At 41.2% G+C, this 17,647-nt stretch overlaps 1 protein-coding gene across 1 annotated transcript; it reads left to right on the top strand.

Moving 5' to 3' along the window:
* Window positions 1–4,739: 4,739 nt before the first annotated feature.
* Window positions 4,740–17,396, top strand: gucy2f (guanylate cyclase 2F, retinal). Its single transcript, XM_071909614.2, has 18 exons — window positions 4,740–5,481; window positions 6,259–6,560; window positions 7,291–7,645; window positions 7,831–7,915; window positions 8,668–8,764; window positions 9,452–9,586; window positions 9,690–9,770; window positions 9,982–10,158; window positions 10,494–10,650; window positions 10,939–11,088; window positions 11,558–11,706; window positions 12,712–12,875; window positions 13,523–13,715; window positions 14,159–14,333; window positions 15,889–15,987; window positions 16,110–16,204; window positions 16,292–16,377; window positions 17,286–17,396. The coding sequence occupies exons 1-18, from the start codon at window positions 4,740–4,742 to the stop codon at window positions 17,368–17,370; spliced, it is 3,327 nt and encodes a 1,108-aa protein (XP_071765715.1). The 3' UTR covers window positions 17,371–17,396.
* The last annotated feature ends 251 nt before the right edge of the window (window positions 17,397–17,647 follow it).

The following is a 17,647-nucleotide window of genomic DNA, read 5'->3' as shown; positions in this document are numbered from 1 at the left end:
AGGCTCAATTAAATTATATACTGTAGATGAAAAACATCAGAACAGTTGTGAAGTTGTTTTATAAACTTAAATGGTGAGTAAAAGGGACAAAGGAGAGCTTTCATTGAGAATATGCGGTTTTGCGATTCTGTTTATTTCCATAAGAAATTTTCTTATGATGGTTGATATAATGATGATGGTTTGCATCAGTTGACAGATGATTAGATGAGGTGGTGTAGTAAACAGGACATTTCCTCTCTTTTCATTGAATTTGTGCCCTTTTGTTGCACTTTTAAGACTTTTATGGCAACATTGTTGGTCAGGTGTTTTGATTGATAAAACCAACGATGTAGGCCTGATTGTGCTTGAAGATATTTCACTAATTTGTCTAAACATACACTACTATAGCCTACTTTCCTTTTATTCTAGTGAGGAACATAATATGTGCCAATGTGAGGCATTCTCCGCCAGATGGTGCCAGAGATAAAGACAACCTGAAATAGCAAGCCATTCACTGTCTGTGTGCAGTTAAAAACTCATAGACCCAGTTAGAAAAACCAGCTCATCTTTAATCATGAACACAAAGTATAGAGGTGTTTGTCAGTTTCAACTTACAGCTTACAGGTTATAATCATGAGTTCATGACTTGCGATTTACAATTCTCAGTGGAAAGAACATCTTACCAAGCATTCACTAAACTGATTAAAGTTTATTAAGAAATATTGTTAACTTATTAACAGATTTCCCAGCATGCATTGCATTTGAGTTAACTCTCCAGAATCCCTTCCTTCTTCTGTGTGCATAATGTTAGAAAACAGACTTGTTATGTAGGCTTTGTGTATTAGGTGAATCATAGGTCTATTTCTGATGAAAATGAAAATATTGATAACCTTGATGAAAATTAGCATTCAATTCAATCCCTATACCTGATACATAACAAATTCTAAAAATGCTGGTTTTTGTTAGACATGGCCTATTATCCACTTCTTATACTTGAATTAGTATGATGATGATATGATAATGAGTCACCACATGATGCAGTAATTTGAGACACATGAACTAACGGCACCAGAAACCTCCTCACTAGTGCAAGAATAAATAACACTGGAAAGTGGTTCATCAATGAATGGATTCAACTAATAAAGTTGAGAGACATTTACTGATTGAACTTGTTGTCTTAGGTTCATTTAGTGAATTTTACCACATTAGAACCACTATTGATCTTAGAACAAACTATTCTGTACTGTTTCAGTCAACTTGGAATTTGAAGGCAGCAATAAACTAAGGTTGTTATGAAATGCCTTAAAATTTTTTGCAGTTTACTGTTAAAGCATCCCTGACGGAAAATCACTGTAATATTCCTATAATACTCCTATAGAGACTTATAATGTGTCTGTGGTAGTTTATAGTGACCTTGTTACAGTATTTTTATCTCCTGGTATCACTGTAATGTTCCTATAGCGACTTATAGTTTTGCTGTAGCATCCTTCTAAAATGTATCATTACTGCAGTTCTTTTATGCAGGCCTAAGGGATCTAATATGTGAAGCTGCCTATTTTAAGGATCCCATTACACTGTTTGTAATATTAATCCATTGTAAAGTCTGCATGCATCAGTCTCACTGACAGAAACAGCACTCCACAACAACCATTAATTTCTCTGCTTTATATCTGAGGTGTGTGTGTGTGTGTGTGTTTCCCCCTGAAAACATTCATTTAATAAGATTAGATAACTAAAACCAATAATCTTTAATGAAAAAGAACTACAGAAATCCCACTATGAAATTATAGAAGGATACTATTCAAATGTCCCAGCTAAACTATAGGTCCCTATAGGAAAATAATAGGAATATTACAGTGAGGTAAAAAAAAAAAAAAAAAAAAAAAAAAGAAATACCATAAAACACCATTAGGTCACTATAAAATCACTGCTGAGAACCAGAAGCCTGCTCAGTGCCTATATGAATATTATAGAAACATTATTGGAAGATTGCAGTGATTTTTGGTTTGGAATGCTTGTGTTTCATTACACATTGTCCCATTCAGTGCACAGAGCTTGTTCCAGCAGCAGCATCCGATGTGTTCACAGTTCACCGCTGGGTGGACATTGTGCTGAGTCGTCATTTCTCTCCTCTATTTCTGGATGCAGGACAGCGGTATCAAGGTGTTACGTTTAAGAGGCTCATCAGCTTATATGGGATATGGGTCAACAAAGGTGGATCACTTTCCCAAACAGCCAGCCTCCTCGCTGCACCTTCATATTCCTGTAATATTCCTGCAGGGACTTGTAGTGTGTCTGTGGGAGGTTCATCTGACTGGAATAGAGTTTACCTACACACACACACACACACACACACACACTTACTTTAGATGTTTTAACTCAATCCAGAGAATAGAATTTGGTTATGTTTCAAATTGTTTTTGGGTAGGCCTGCATTTTGTGCTCACACGCACGCACACACACACACACACACACACACACACACACACACACACGCAGCACCGTCAACCCCCCCTGCCTCTCTCTGTCTGTCTGTCTGTCTCACTTTTGCTCCCTCTCCCTCTCCCCCTCTCTCTCTCTCTCTCAGTCACACACACACACACACACACACACACACACACACACACACACACAAACACACACAATGGAGTGTCATAGCAGCAACCTGATGTTGGTTGAACTATTAACTTTGCCTACTAAACAGTTCAGGTTAACATACAATTTCTTTGCTTATTGTTGCTTATTGTTATTTTGTCATATCTTGTTTTATGTTTGTTATGATTTCTACTAAAAGTCTATAGCATATAGCCTTATAAGTAGGCTAATAATTATTGCCTGCAATGCCCCCATGGACTAATTTCCAGCAATCACACCATGATGTCAGGGATGTAGTGGAGGGTAAACCCACCTAAACTCAGCTTACCACCTTTTTAGGCTGACATTCAGCTTTATGACATAAATTTGTAGTATATGTCACAGTAAATAGTATAAAACTGATGTAAGTTATGTGAAGATATATGAAGGTCTTTAAGAAAAATCATAAATGCGTTTCTGAAATATAACATTTATTTTTGTCTATATTGGTGTCTGTTTGCCTTATAATGATCATAGTTTACCTTCCTTTTTTTTTATTCAGCCTACTACTGCAGAGTGTGATATAGTCCCGTTATTATCTTATCACTTATCACCCTTAAAACTGTCACCCAAGCCCTTTTTGATGCTGTGGAAAACAGCTGTTTTGACTCAGCCAGCCCTGGCAGGCTGCCTCAGTGGCGGAGTCTTCAAAAAAAGCGCTGAAAAGACTGACGTAGGCAAAATGTGGGTGAGCTCAGGAGACCCGCAGGGAGAGCCCTTCGTTATCTTTAATTACTCCCACTCCACCAGGGTTCAAATTCATTTAAACTGTGGGACCTGCTGTACCGCTGGCATATTAGACCAATTAAGGCACGGTTCAGGTGTCCTCATGCAATAAGGTGTCTCCATGGCAAAAAAAAAAAAAAAAAACCTCAACTGACCCCCATACTGCAAAAAGAAAACAAAATACACTTTACATATACTGCAGACTATCTTAATGTGTTTATGTTTAATATATATTTCTTAAGTATATGTGAAATATATACAGTATATTTCACTATAGTATGGGCTCCAAGATCACTTTCATACAATCTGTGCCATTTCATTGCATTCTCATTTTTTAGGCCTACTATTATCATGTCAAGTCCATCATCATGTCAGCTATTTGTTTTCAAGAGAAAACTCCACTCCTCGTGAGATTTGGCAATATGTGACTCTTTCCAAAAGAGTAGGCTATGGTGGATGGGCAAAGGCCTTGGTGCTTCTCCCTCCTGATAACAAGGCGTGTTGTCAATCCTCTTATATTGTGCCTCACTGAAAATGGATTAGTGAGTAACACGTACGTTTCGGCCTCAGGTCACTTTGGAAGGACTTTTTGATTGAATGGGCCTGCAGCCGATGCAGGCCCTCTATACACATAATACATCAACTAACTTTATTTTTTCTTACCCATATAGCCTAGTTCAAATAACACTTTTTGGCTGGAATAATCTTTACTGGAAAGGATTTGCATTTCTCACCTGAAAGCAAGGAACAGTTTTTTATCTTTTTTTTTAATTATTTAACAAATACAAATGATTGAAAATAGCCTGTGGACCAATGGTGATTTTTCAGCCTTGTGCGCCATGCTGCCAGTGACTCGAGCTGTTTGTGGAAAGGTAAAGGAGCCTTTCGAGGCGCTGACTGCGGGACATAAGTAGCTCTCCAGGGTGCTGAAGTTGTCTCCTAACGCGACAGACGCAGCGCCAGCCTCTGCCTGTCACTCTCAGCCCATAATGACTTGGCCGTGTCTTCAGTGGAGCAACGCCATGGATCTCTACAGTGAATCCTGAGTGAATAGGTAAGGTTTGGGGATGGTTAGGTGAGGGTTTTTATTTGGAAACAAGAAAAAAAAAACACTGGGGCGGACACTTGTAAGATTGCCTCTTCGGACCTTGAACCTGTCCAGAAGGGCATGAAAGAAATGGTAAGTGATCCAGTTGTTACAATTCAAACATCTCTGACTCGTAATGTCATTTATTTTTAATGAGAGATTCATTTAAGCTTTGTCCAGAAATGTTATAACTTTTGTATTATGTTGCCATTATAAACCATTATTTTTTATCTATTCTGCAGGTGTCACTGGTCTGACTGATAATGCTATAGTGAACATAAAGATTCACTATTTCGGATACTCTGGAAGGACAATGCAACATATTCCTTCTAATTTTAGAGGGGCGCTATGGGAGTCCAGCCATCCATGCCTGCCCATAATCAAAAGTAGACAGACTTTTACGACATTGCCGTTTTATAACTTTCTGTTATGGGTCCTCCTCGGAGTGCTGACGTTCCCGTGTTGTGTCCGGTGTTTAATATTCAAAGTGGGGGTCCTGGGCCCCTGGAACTGCGACCCTGTCTACTCCAGGGCGCTGCCCGCCGCGGCGGCCCGGCTGGCCGTGGGCAGGATAAATGGAGACCTCGGTATGGATCTGGGCTTGAACATGGACTTCATCATCCTCCAGGAGCCGTGCGAGACCTCGAAAGCTCTCACCGCATTTGTTTACTATGAGAAGATGGCGGACGCCTTTGTGGGCCCCACCAACCCAGGATACTGTAACGCGGCCTCGCTGCTGGCCAAGAACTGGGACAAGGCCATCCTCTCCTACGGCTGCATCAACTATGAACTGGACCGCGTCATCGGATACCCGACTTTTGCCAGGACGCTGCCGTCTCCCACTCGAGTGCTGTTCACCGTGTTGAGACACTTCAGGTGGGCCAATACTGTCGTGGTCTCGTCCAATGAGGATATATGGATAGATGCCGCCGGTAAAGTGGCCAATGCCCTGAGGAGCAAGGGGCTCCCCGTTGGCCTGGTTACAGCTGTTGGTATCAACGAGACAGAGGTGGAGAGCACACTGAGGAGGATCCAGGCTGCAGGAGACATAAAGGGTGAGTCTGAGCCCCTATAGGAATATGACATGAATATTATAGTGATACCATAAGAGACAACAATCATGAAGTAGGATAAGCTCGCTATAAACCAACTATTGAGTATCACAGACACACCTTAAGTCACTATAGGGATATTATAGCAATAGCCTAATTATAAGTGATTTTTCATTAGTGTATGCAGTGAGGCTGAGATTCAGTGATGGGGGCTTGACTTGGAAGAATAGCCTCATGTACTATGAAACAGAGTTGAATCAAATAATGAGTACATGTTACATGACAGACGAGCACACTATCCGTCCAAGTCTCTCTGTTTCCGATCTAGGCTACCAGCACAGCGTGTCATCCCAGCTGCACACTTCCTCTAGGCCTCGGCTTATTTCTCAGCCACCTGACCAGGAAGCCATTTTGTCCTACAACAGGCTTCACCTTGTGGTTGCGGTGAACAGGGACAGGGCCTTTGTCTGATCGACAGTGACAACTATTCATTATACAAAAGTAACTGTATTCACTTAACCAGTGGCTTCCATCCGATCGGACTGAAAATTTAGATATGGAATGAGAAAATGATCACATGTTAGAGGGCAATTTGTCACTTTAGAAGCATCTGACTAGTCACAAAAGTAACTGCAGTACATTGACACTTCCTCCACATCATATTATATCAAAGTGTGTGTTACTGACTGTGATAGTGCTATCACTCCATACACACAGTCCATAACTACAGGATGATTATTTCAGCAAATTCCCACTGTTATTCTTCTTTGTGTGTTTCAGTCATCATCATGTGCATGCACTCGGTCCTGATTGGAGGGGAGCAGCAGGCGACTTTTCTCCTCAAAGCACAGGAAATGGGCCTGACCAGGGGGCAGTACGTGTTCTTGCCCTACGATACTCTCCTCTACAGCCTGCCCTACACCAACGTCTCCTACTTCCCCCTGCAAAACAACAGCAGGCTGAGGCAGGCCTACGACGCTGTGCTGACCATCACCGTGGCCTCGGAGCTGATGTCCTTCAACGAGGCTTTCAACATGGCAAAGAGCACCGAGGAACTGCCGCTCGCTGTGGAGCCGCAGCAGGTGAATTGTTCAGAGGTCACACAAATACTTGAATGGTACACTTTGTTTGGTCCAGAGTGGCAGCAGGAGCCCACCTGCACTTTCTGATGCTTTATATTGTGACTGCACTCTGGGATGGGTTCGCTTTTTAGCTTTCTTTTATGAAAAAACAATCTAATGTTTTTAACTGCTATAGGAGTGGCTTGAATCTCTCTTTCTTATTGTCATTGTAAACCATTATGTCCAAAGAGCATGCAACAGTTTTACCATGAAAACGTCCAGCCTCCTCCGCTACATGAAGTTTAATCTAATTTTCAAATGATTGTGTCGAAAACCACCCTTTGTATATTGTGCATTATGTAATGGATATTGGTATATATGCATTGGTATATTGGTATTGGTATATATGAATTGCTAAAAACAGGAATTGAGTTTTCTGTTGCCTTTTATCATCCCTAAAATCCACATGTAGGCTACACAGTATTTATTAGAGAAATCTCCCTTTTTCTGCTCACACTGAATCAGATCTAAAAGATCATATACTCACTGTTATTATGTCTCCTTATCAATCAGTGAACTATCCATATCACTCCAGCTCTTTGAAACATTTTACTTCTTGTCATTGCTTTAAATTTTAGAAATGACAGTTTAGAGCAGAACACTAGATAGAATATACGATATATTAATATATCATGCCTCCCCAGTCCCTCATCACACCGTCTCATATGCCCCTGCTCCCCTTATCTTGCAGGTTAACCCCCTGTTTGGGACCATCTACAACAGCATATACCTGATGGCCAAGTCCATTGACAACGCCAGGAAAGCCGGCATGTGGCTGTCAGGCTCCAACGTGGCCTACTTCACAAGGAACACAACCTTCAACGGCTTCAACCAGAAGATCAGGGTGGACGCTGGAGGGGAAGGTGACACCAACTATGTCATCCTGGACTCTGACAGCAGGGGGAGCCAGCTGTACCGGGTCTATGTTGTGGATCTGACCTCCGAAATGCTTCTCTTTGCTGGGAGGTCCATTAATTTTCCAGGGGGAAAACCTCCGGCTTCAGACTCCAGCTGCTGGTTCGACCCCAACGCTATCTGCAGTGGAGGTAAATGACCTGGATTTGGTGTCTGTATACATGTCTGTGCACATGTCTGTGCATGTTTGCTTGGATGAGTTTGAACAGATGTGTTTGCTCGTGTCTATTTTTAGGGCATTTTTTCCTCATATGTCTTGTTATTCATCCACAATCTGCATTTCCCACCCTCTCATGTTTGCTGTTGTCATCCCCAGGTGTGGAGATCACTTATGTCATCGTGGTTTTCGTTGTCGTCTTCATTCTGGCTATAGGAGGACTCGCTCTATCTCTTTATATAAGGTATAGACTGTGAATAGAAACAGGATAAATTTGCAGATTAAGCATGGTGTTTCTGTTTCCCACATTCCATTCCTCCTCCACCTTACTCCACCTAACAAGTAGAGATTTGATTTGGTATTTGAGAACATGCATTCATTCAACCCAATGTGGTGTGATGCGTACAGTAGTGGAGGGATGAACACTTGAGAAGAGGAGTGGAGCATTGAGAGAATGGTCCCAAAAGCATCTTAGTTAGCACAGAGATCATCTATGGAGTAAAGATAATTGGAGATAAAGAGGAAAGATGATCCTCCTGGTAAAATGCTTTGAATGGAGGGCTGAGGATTTTCAAAGGCTATTGATCACTAACCAAGGCTCCTCTGAAAGCTTTAAAAAAAGAAAATCATGCAGGCGTTTGAGTTCTTGAGAAAGAGATAGGGCCTTCCTGTTGTTGACAATGGCAACTACTGCAAGCGAGAAGGGATTAAAATAATTGATCTCAAAATACTTTTGAACACAATAATTCCAATCCCCATTCACTTGCCCTAGTCTTAATATCGTAAGACTCGATTATCTTACATCCCACCACCATCTTGCCACTACCAGATGCTAACAGGAGGCAGCAATCAGTTTCTCACACACTAATCTTTGCTGTGTTGATTATCTTTGCTCCAAAGACTATCTCTGTGTTAACTAGGATAGTTTTGGGAAACCCATTGCCATTGGTTTGTAGTGATTTCCTTATCTTTTCTGAACCGTAATCTCGTTGGCAGGAGGAGAATCCAACAAATCCAGCTGGTCAAAGGCCCCAATCGGATCCTCCTGACCTTAGAAGATCTCACTTTCATCAACCCCCAACTCAGCAAAATGGTAGGATACTCCTCTACCATCCAGCCATCGACTTAAAATACAGTTTTTGATCTCTAAGTGGTATTAAACTTTAGCACCTTAATTCTATTGTCTGTAGATGATATTTTTTTATCCAAATCCCTTGGGAATTGACACTATTCAGAGGACTGAAATAATTTGATAGCTTAAATATACAGAAATCCAGGGCCAACACTTTAAACAACATCAATTCAAAATATGAGAAATCTTGCACATTTTGTCAAATGGAATGTTTCAACATGCAACTTAATTCTGACAAATGTACAGATGTCTTTTAGTTACTATGCCCATTTGGTAGGGGAAAAAAAGACCAATTTATTTGACAACATTGTGGGTGTATTCACATATTGGGTATATTCATGTTTTAAAAAGCTTGACAGAGATTAAAAATATTTTTTTTCCTCACCCATGATGCTTCAAATTGCAGGTCAATTTTACTCAAATATTTACAAACATGAAAATGTAAAAAACAAAAAGTTCAATTCAATTAAGGTAAACAAACCCATTAGTGTTTCAATGGGGACACCATACAGCAATTGAGCCTTTCATCAGACAGTTTGGATATCTGAAACTCAGATTATGAGATTTCCCTGTGTGTTTTCAATGCTTACACTCTGCAGGTATAAATGTAGCTTTCAAGACTATATCTGATTGTTTGATATCCCACAGAAAATCACTTTAGAGGATTTGAGCGAGTCTAAGAGTGCGATAGAGGAGAAGAGTATGAGATCTGGAGACCGCTCGCACTCTGTGAACAGCGCTCAAACAGCAACTCATGAGACCACCAATGTAGCTGTGTACGAGGTAGGTTACATTTACCTAAGTATCACTGAAAACTGCTTGTGAAGTACAGTAATTACATCAAAATGGTGATTTCTCCATCTTAATGATGCGGTTGTTCTTGCAGGGTGACTGGGTGTGGCTGAAGAAATTCGAGGAGGGGCAATTCAAGGAGGTGAAGCAGAGCACCACAAAGATTTTCACAAAGGTAAAGCAACACTTCTTGACTCCTGACAAAACCTCTGGCTCAGAACTAATACCATACAGAGTTGTATACTCTATTATCTCCTATGTGGACTACTGCATCATCTGTTTGACCCCTAATCATATCCTTAATTATATTAGCGGTATACAGCAGGCATCAGTAATCTCACCTTTCCCTCTTTCCCTGCATCCGGTCTATCGATCTGCTTTCCCAGATGAAAGACCTGAGAAACGAGAACGTCAACCTGTTCCTGGGTTTCTTCTCGGACTGCTTCATGTTCGCGGTGGTGACGGAGCATTGCTCCCGGGGCAGTCTGCAGGACCTGCTGAGGAACGAGGACGTTAAATTAGACTGGATGTTCAAGTCCTCGCTCTTGCTTGACCTCATTAAGGTAACCTGGGGGAATTAAAACACCAGTATGCTGTGGTTGATGAAAGAGTGGAGGCTTTGCTACTCTTGCTCCGCACTTCATCATAGTAGTTTTATTCTGTGTGTGTGTGTGTGTGTTAGGAGACTATACTGGGCTGTCTCTCCCACTGCTGCTGCTCATTTTGCCACATGTTGTGTGACATCTGCAGCACCGTTGTGTTCTACATTGTTTTTTCATAGGAAAATACTAACTGAAATATCCAACAGTGTTTATCACTACCCAGGCTTGTGTGTGTACAAAGAAAGTCTGATATTTATTCATGAACAACAAAATTGTCGATGTTATCGTCCTGCCAGGGTATGAAATACCTCCACCACAGAGAATTCCCCCACGGCAGACTCAAGTCTCGTAACTGTGTGGTAGACGGGCGTTTCGTCCTGAAGATTACGGACTACGGCTTCAACGAGCTGCTGGAGTCCCAGAAAGCTCCCAGAGAAGAACCGCCACCTGAAGGTAATCTCCATGTCTGAACAAAGGCCGGGGCTCATTCCAAAATGCTATATGTACACTTTGTGGAAAAAGCTATCTGGTGTTCATTGCACATTATTCTCCAAAACATCAGTATTTAGTAAGCAAAGGTGTCAAGATTTTTAACTTTTATATTCCATTGTGGATTTTACATTCATGCAATCAGTTGTTTTGTCACAAATTCTTCAATTTAAGAAGTGATTATGTATTGATTAACTACTGTGGTGGCTGATGTCAATTTCTCACCCTGATTCCACACCTTCTTCCACTCAGATCTGTACTGGACGGCTCCAGAGTTCCTGCGGGACCCGGAAACCTCACGTAAAGGGACCTACAAGGGAGATGTGTACAGCTTCTCCATCATACTGCAAGAGGTGGTGGTCAGAGGACCGCCCTACTGCATGCTGGGTCTACCTCCGGAGGGTATGTAGGGGTCAAAGATGGGTAGATGCTATATACACGAAATGTACAAAATATTGCACTGATGCACTGATGAGGTGAATCCAAGTAAAAGCCATTATCCCTTATTGATTTCCCTTATTAAATCTATACCAATCACAAAGGAGAAGATGGAGATAAAGAGAGTTAGAGAAAGATTTATAAGCTTTGAGACAAGATGATGTGGATTGGGCTGCAACTCAATATCAGGAAGATGTAACTAATATTCAGTGTATTTGCTATGCATTGATTCCCAAGATGCCATCAAGTATTATAATGCACTACAAGCACAGTGCTGCATCAACCTTTCTCTTCTTCTCCCCTCACTTTGTTGTGCTTGGGTCTCATAAAAATGAGTTTTTCCATCTCTGCCAAGCTCAAACCCAACTCTGAGTGAGAACGTTGACACATATTCTAATTAACCTTTTCCCATCTGCCCCCATCCCCTCACCAGAGATCATCCGTAAGGTGAAGAAGCCTCCTCCTATGTGCCGCCCCACGGTGGCTCCGGACCAGGCTCCTCTGGAATGCATCCAGCTGATGAAGCTGTGCTGGAGCGAGCAGCCTGACCGCAGGCCAGCGTTTGATGAGATCTTCGACCAGGTGAGTTTCGGAGGCGTGCTTTTAGCTTTGTGGTTTTGAAGCTTAGCTATCTAATTTAAATACATTTTTGTGCTTGAGTGAGGGGGCATTGTAGTGTGTCAAATTATTATGTGAAAGTTTGATTATGCTGCCTTCTTAGCCAGGGCTCACTTGGAAAATAGAGGTCGATCTTAATGTCACTATTCTGGTAAAACGATCAAATAAAATAAAATAAAATAAAATCTGTAGTAGCACCTAAGTTAATGTTTATATGTTTATATTTATCCAAGCCCCGACCATTCAATTAAAAGTTATGGCTACTAGTAAAAGAGTTACATGAAATATGAGTACCCTACCCATTACTGTTATTACTGTTTGAAATCCATAAAGAGCCCTGTGCCATTTGACTGGCTGATTCAAAAGCACACCAGTGACTTCCTACATCTTTGGATTTTCATTACTAATACTTATGTACTAATATTGCATACTTGCTTAAAGGGTAGTCTTGGTTCATACATTCCTATTATTTAAAAGGCGAAAAAGAGATAAAATGAAGAATCTCTGGTTTCCTCAGCATTACTGTTTGTGCCTCCTCAACATCTCTTCAGGCTAGTCCTGATTCATAAGTAGTATTATTATACCTAGCTATATGGACTATAAAGACATACACTGGCTTTTTGTCAAATAAGATATTTTATCAACTTTTGCAACGTTTATCAACTCTTTTATCAAACCATTTTTTTTTTTTTGCAATTTCACCTTTTTGTGGACTATTTATTTTTATATTGCAGCATTTATGTAATGCTACAGTTGCTGTTAATACTTAAACACACTATGTATGTGAATTGGACTGTATGTTGTAGTTTAGTATCACCTAAAAAGCACTTCTATATGCCCTGGAGTTCACTGATACTGGCCAAACTGTAGCCAATCCCCTTGTTACAGTAAGAAAAGTCAGACTACTCCTCCAAAGTAAAGTCACTTTTGGCACAATGGATTGTATTCTCTTCTTTTTTTTGCAACCAGTTCAAGACAATCAACAAGGGGAAGAAGACCAACATCATCGACTCCATGCTGAGGATGCTGGAGCAGTACAGCTCCAACCTGGAGGACCTGATCAGAGAGAGAACAGAGGAGCTGGAGGTGGAGAAGCAGAGGACAGAGAAACTACTGTCCGAGATGCTCCCACCGTGAGTTAGCACACACACACACACACACACTGGCACATTTGATTGTCTCCAGTGATGTAGTGGAAAAGAAAAAAACTTTAACACTTTACATTAAGTGTTCATCAACTAATGCATTTACTAACATGAATTAAACATGAATAACAACATTAACAAAGATGAATTAATGTTGTTCTACATGTTTGTTAATAATGTTAACTAATGTGTTTACTAACATGAATTAAGCATGAACAGTGACATTAACAAAGATGAGTTCATATTAAATGCACAATAAACAGCTGCATTAAGTTATTGTTGTTATACATGTTTGTTAATGCCAATGTACTGTATTGTCTAAATTGTATTACTTTAACATATCCTGGCATAAACCAAAGTGATTAAGTCACAACAAGCAACTTTTTGGTATTTTCCAGAAGAGATACAACATTAACACACAAAAAAAACAGTTTTAGCTCAATATTATGTTTTATTTTCTTGAAAAACGTATCTATCTCGTACTTGTTACTGTAATCCACACTATGTATTTTGATCATAAAGATTTAGTATACAGTATATTGGCTTGGAAAGGTGGTTGAACTTGAGTTTCGGTGGGTTTACCCTCCACTTGGTTCGTCCTCTCCTCATCACTATTCTGCTCCTCTGTCCTGCAGCTCTGTGGCGGAGGCTCTGAAGACCGGAGCCTCAGTCGAGCCGGAGTACTTTGACCAGGTGACGATCTACTTCAGTGACATCGTGGGCTTCACCACCATCTCCTCGCTCAGCGATCCCATCGAGGTGGTCGACCTTCTCAACGACCTCTACAGCCTGTTTGACGCCGTGCTCTCCAACCACGACGTCTACAAGGTCAGATTCACACTCGCTGTTCATAGTAAACGCTCATGAAAAATTCTCACGCATCCATTTTCTACCAGTGTGGTGCATCAATCAATGCTGATCTCTGGCTCCTCCATCTTCTGCAAGCCTGGTTGTTGGGGTTTTAGTCAACTGAGACTTTTGTTGGTCAATTAGTTGATTTAATGACATATGGAAGCATCTCTCTGGCATTATAACAATATTCACAAATTGTTCATTTTTGATAAATGTTAGATCAAAGGGTCAGATTACATCAATGTGTTTGCATGGGGAAGAAAGTGGAAGAATCAATTTTACAAATTGACTGTTTATTTAGTCAGTAAAATCTTACTAATCAGATGTACTATGGTGGTGGCACACAAAACAACAAAATAAACAGCCGTTCAGGGTGTATGTAATTCACTGAAGCACTTAAATATGTTCATGTTCTGTAGGTGGAGACCATTGGCGATGCTTACATGGTAGCATCAGGTCTGCCCAAGAGAAACGGCAACAAGCACGCTGCTGAGATCGCCAACATGTCTCTGAACATCCTCAGCTCAGTGGGAACCTTCCATATGCGGCACATGCCCGACGTGCCCGTCAGGATACGCATAGGAATCCACTCAGGTGAGCCGGCATGCAGCCCACCTCCAGAGTCCTCATCCACCCTGTTTATATCATTAACCTTGTGTTCCAGTGGAGCAGCAGGTACCTGTGTATGAACCTTAGCAGAGCATGAAAACATTCTCCTCCATATGCAGTGTGGTTCCAGTCGGTAGGGGCTGATTTCGATCACTGTCCTGTACTGGACCTGTAAACATGAATTCATGAACTGTGCATGCCATGGTAACTTCAGAGGAAGTTATTGTAAAAATTCCACATGATTTCTGAGCAGTTTTCACTCTGAACTGTTTGAACACTTTTGGTTTGCTCTGTGCCATTGAAGGTTCTATACACTTTAGTGTTTTAATAGTTTAAGTGGGTTGTGACAGTGTAAAATACATTTTAAACTAATTTGATTTAGTTTATTAAAAATCAATAGAATCTAAGGACACAAATGTAACTTTTGTTAGGCAGCTAACGTTACCGCTGCAGTTTGCACTGTCAGTGCGAAGAAAGTGTTGTTCAAAGTACCAAAGACCTGTATGTCAAAGCAAATCACCAGTTCAGCTTGTACTGTATTGTGCCTGAAATTTTACAAGGGAGGAGGAGCTTTTGGTTGGAGAACCAGCCAAAGTTGTCTCTCAGTGCAGAGCGCTCTGGGCATCCAGTAACTGAACAGGTGCCAGAGCTTTGAATAGATTACAACCCAAGTTTCTCTGAAAACAGGGGACATTTGGATATCTCCTCCAGTCACCACCTCAGTCAGAATAAGGTGCAGGTGTGCAGAAGGTAAACCAGGGCGGGGTTGTAAGGCTGTACCAATTGGCATCAACTAGTGATCACTCCTACTTGTTCTTGTAAACCAATAATTTTCATGCAAAAAAAAAAAAATTAAATGTAATTAAATTGTTTGTAAGGTCACTGGAGGGGGCTTTGAGCTTACACATGTTGATTAAGTCTCTGATCTTTTACTGAATGACATTATAAGATGCTGATACGTGCCTAAACTTTCTCTTCTGTCTCCCCTTACTCTGTCTCTCTCATCTCTCCAACTGTCTCAATTAAAGGAATATAATACTAAGGGGAGTGGAGTGTACAGTAGGATTGTTGTACTTCAGGCCGGTCTTGAGACCACATTTTAAAGTTCTTGGTCCTTTCTAGGAGTCTACCTTTTTGGGCTTGATTCGGTCTTGGACAATGAGGACAAGGAGGTTTTTTTTGCTTTCTTTTCAGTGAGGATTGGGTATAAAACTCCCTTGTGCAACAGAAACCAATGACTGGCTGGAAGGGTGTAAATTTAGAGCCCTCGCTATGATGCAGACCAACACAATAACAGTCATGGTCTTGAATTGGACTTGATAAGCTCTGGTCTTGGTCTTGGCTTTGTTCTCTTTGGTGCTCTCGACTACAACACTAGTGCACAGCTATGACACACATGCAGAGAAATATGTTTGGGGCAGATAGTGAAGTCTACACTGAATTGATAGATTAGACCAGTGTGTCAGATGCAGCTGCCATAAACCAGATGAAGGATGGTTATTACAGGTGATGGCTTCATGTTGTCCATGTGTACCTGCAGGGTCCTGTGTTGCTGGGGTGGTAGGTCTGACCATGCCTCGGTACTGCCTTTTTGGAGACACCGTCAACACTGCGTCTCGTATGGAATCCACTGGGCTGCGTGAGTATCTCATATACACCTCCTGCTGTGTTTTGTTGGATTGTTTTCTGTTCTGTTTTGTTCTAATGTCTTCTCTTCTCTTCTCTTCTCTTCTCTTCTCTTCTCCTCTGTTTCTCCCCCAGCTTATAGAATCCATGTGAATATGAGCACTGTGAACATCCTCCATTCTCTCAATGAGGGTTATAAAATAGAGGTCAGGGGCAAGACGGAGCTGAAGGTAACGTTACAGCACTGTCTTACCTCAGTCTTTGGAAATTGATTACATTAGTTGTATATTGAATGAATGAGGGTTTTGTTTTTTCAGGGTAAAGGCATTGAAGAGACATACTGGCTGGTTGGGAAAACAAACTTCACAAAGCCTTTGCCAAAACCTCCAGAGATCAAACCGGGGTAAGATTTTACAGTGTTACTCCTTGTGCTGTTTGCATATTTGAATGATAAAAATGTATATCAATTATTTTACATAGTTGTGATTCATTAAATAACCAACACTACAGCGCATTGTTTCCCAGCAATGTAACAGGATTCCAGTAGTGGTTTTAATAGAACAAACTAGTTGAAATGGAAAATCTCCCTTATATTTGTAACCCAGAGTTGGCAGATATGCATTGATCAATATTACATTTCAGTGATTTTATCGTTATGTGACTGACGCCTGCCATTAAACTTTTGCCTCATGCAAACTGTAACTATATGAACGTTACTTTAGGGAAGACAATCATGGACTGAACCCTGAGGATATAGCTGCGTACAGGAGAAAGAAAGCAGAGAAAAAGGCTTGACCTTTGTCCAAACATAGGAGGTAGAGACTTGCATGCCAGCTGGTGTTGTGGTGGAAAGGTAGCTGCGGCTGTCAGTCCGATGTGGCTTGTGCTTTTGTGGCTTTTGTTGTCGATGTGAACCTTTGAGCTTGCACACACACACACACACACACACACACACGTACACATGCAATTGCCTCTCATTGATTCTCACTGATTGCCTCTTGATCTGCTGGTCTCATTAATCTCTTGATCTTATCACCTTCTACATCTTTCTAAGCAGATTGGGAAAATCCCTCTTCATTTAGTTCATTCACTTTCATAATTAACACTCCTAGTCGTTTACTGTTTTTGTGGCAGTATTTGTTGTTGTTTTTTGCCTGCATTATGGTGTGTTTTTGTCATTTTTTCATGTCTGTGTTGGGTTGCCCATGTCTGCTTCAGTGTTATGCTTGAAAAACATGATAATCAAAGAAATGCCTCTGTAAAATCTATGTATCTATGCAGAGCCCTAACTCCAGTCTCTGTCTCTTCTAGGGACAACTGGCAGGAGATGGTGACAGAGGAGATAAAGACCCTTTTCCGCAAGGCCAACAGGCAGGTGGACAAACACAAGATCTGAATAGGAGGAGGAGGATAGACGTTAAAGACACCAAACTGGAGGAGAGGAAGCACGATCGTGAGGAGGACACATCCACAGAAAGACAAAGAGAGAGAGAGAGAGGCGGGACGAGCGGAAGAGCCAGGCAGAGGACAGAGAGCACAACCCGGCCCTCTCACCGTGGCTTAACGCAGACTTCTTTAATAGGATTGCCCCTCGTCTGGCTAATCTGCTGCCAGCCAGCGCAGCAGAATGAGACAGCGCTAATGTAATGAGGGTTGTCGTATTATTATTACCT

Source organism: Centroberyx gerrardi, chromosome 6, assembly GCF_048128805.1.
Source record: "Centroberyx gerrardi isolate f3 chromosome 6, fCenGer3.hap1.cur.20231027, whole genome shotgun sequence".
NCBI lineage: Eukaryota > Metazoa > Chordata > Actinopteri > Beryciformes > Berycidae > Centroberyx > Centroberyx gerrardi.
This window is presented reverse-complemented; position numbering and strand designations above follow the sequence as displayed.

Coding starts and splice junctions, on each gene's coding strand:
- gucy2f (XM_071909614.2), top strand. CDS start 4,740: ATGCAACATATTCCTTCTAATTTTAGAGGGGCGCTATGGGAGTCCAGC. Junction 10,651..10,938: donor AGAAGAACCGCCACCTGAAG/GTAATCTCCATG, acceptor TCTTCCACTCAG/ATCTGTACTGGACGGCTCCA. Junction 13,716..14,158: donor CCAACCACGACGTCTACAAG/GTCAGATTCACA, acceptor CATGTTCTGTAG/GTGGAGACCATTGGCGATGC.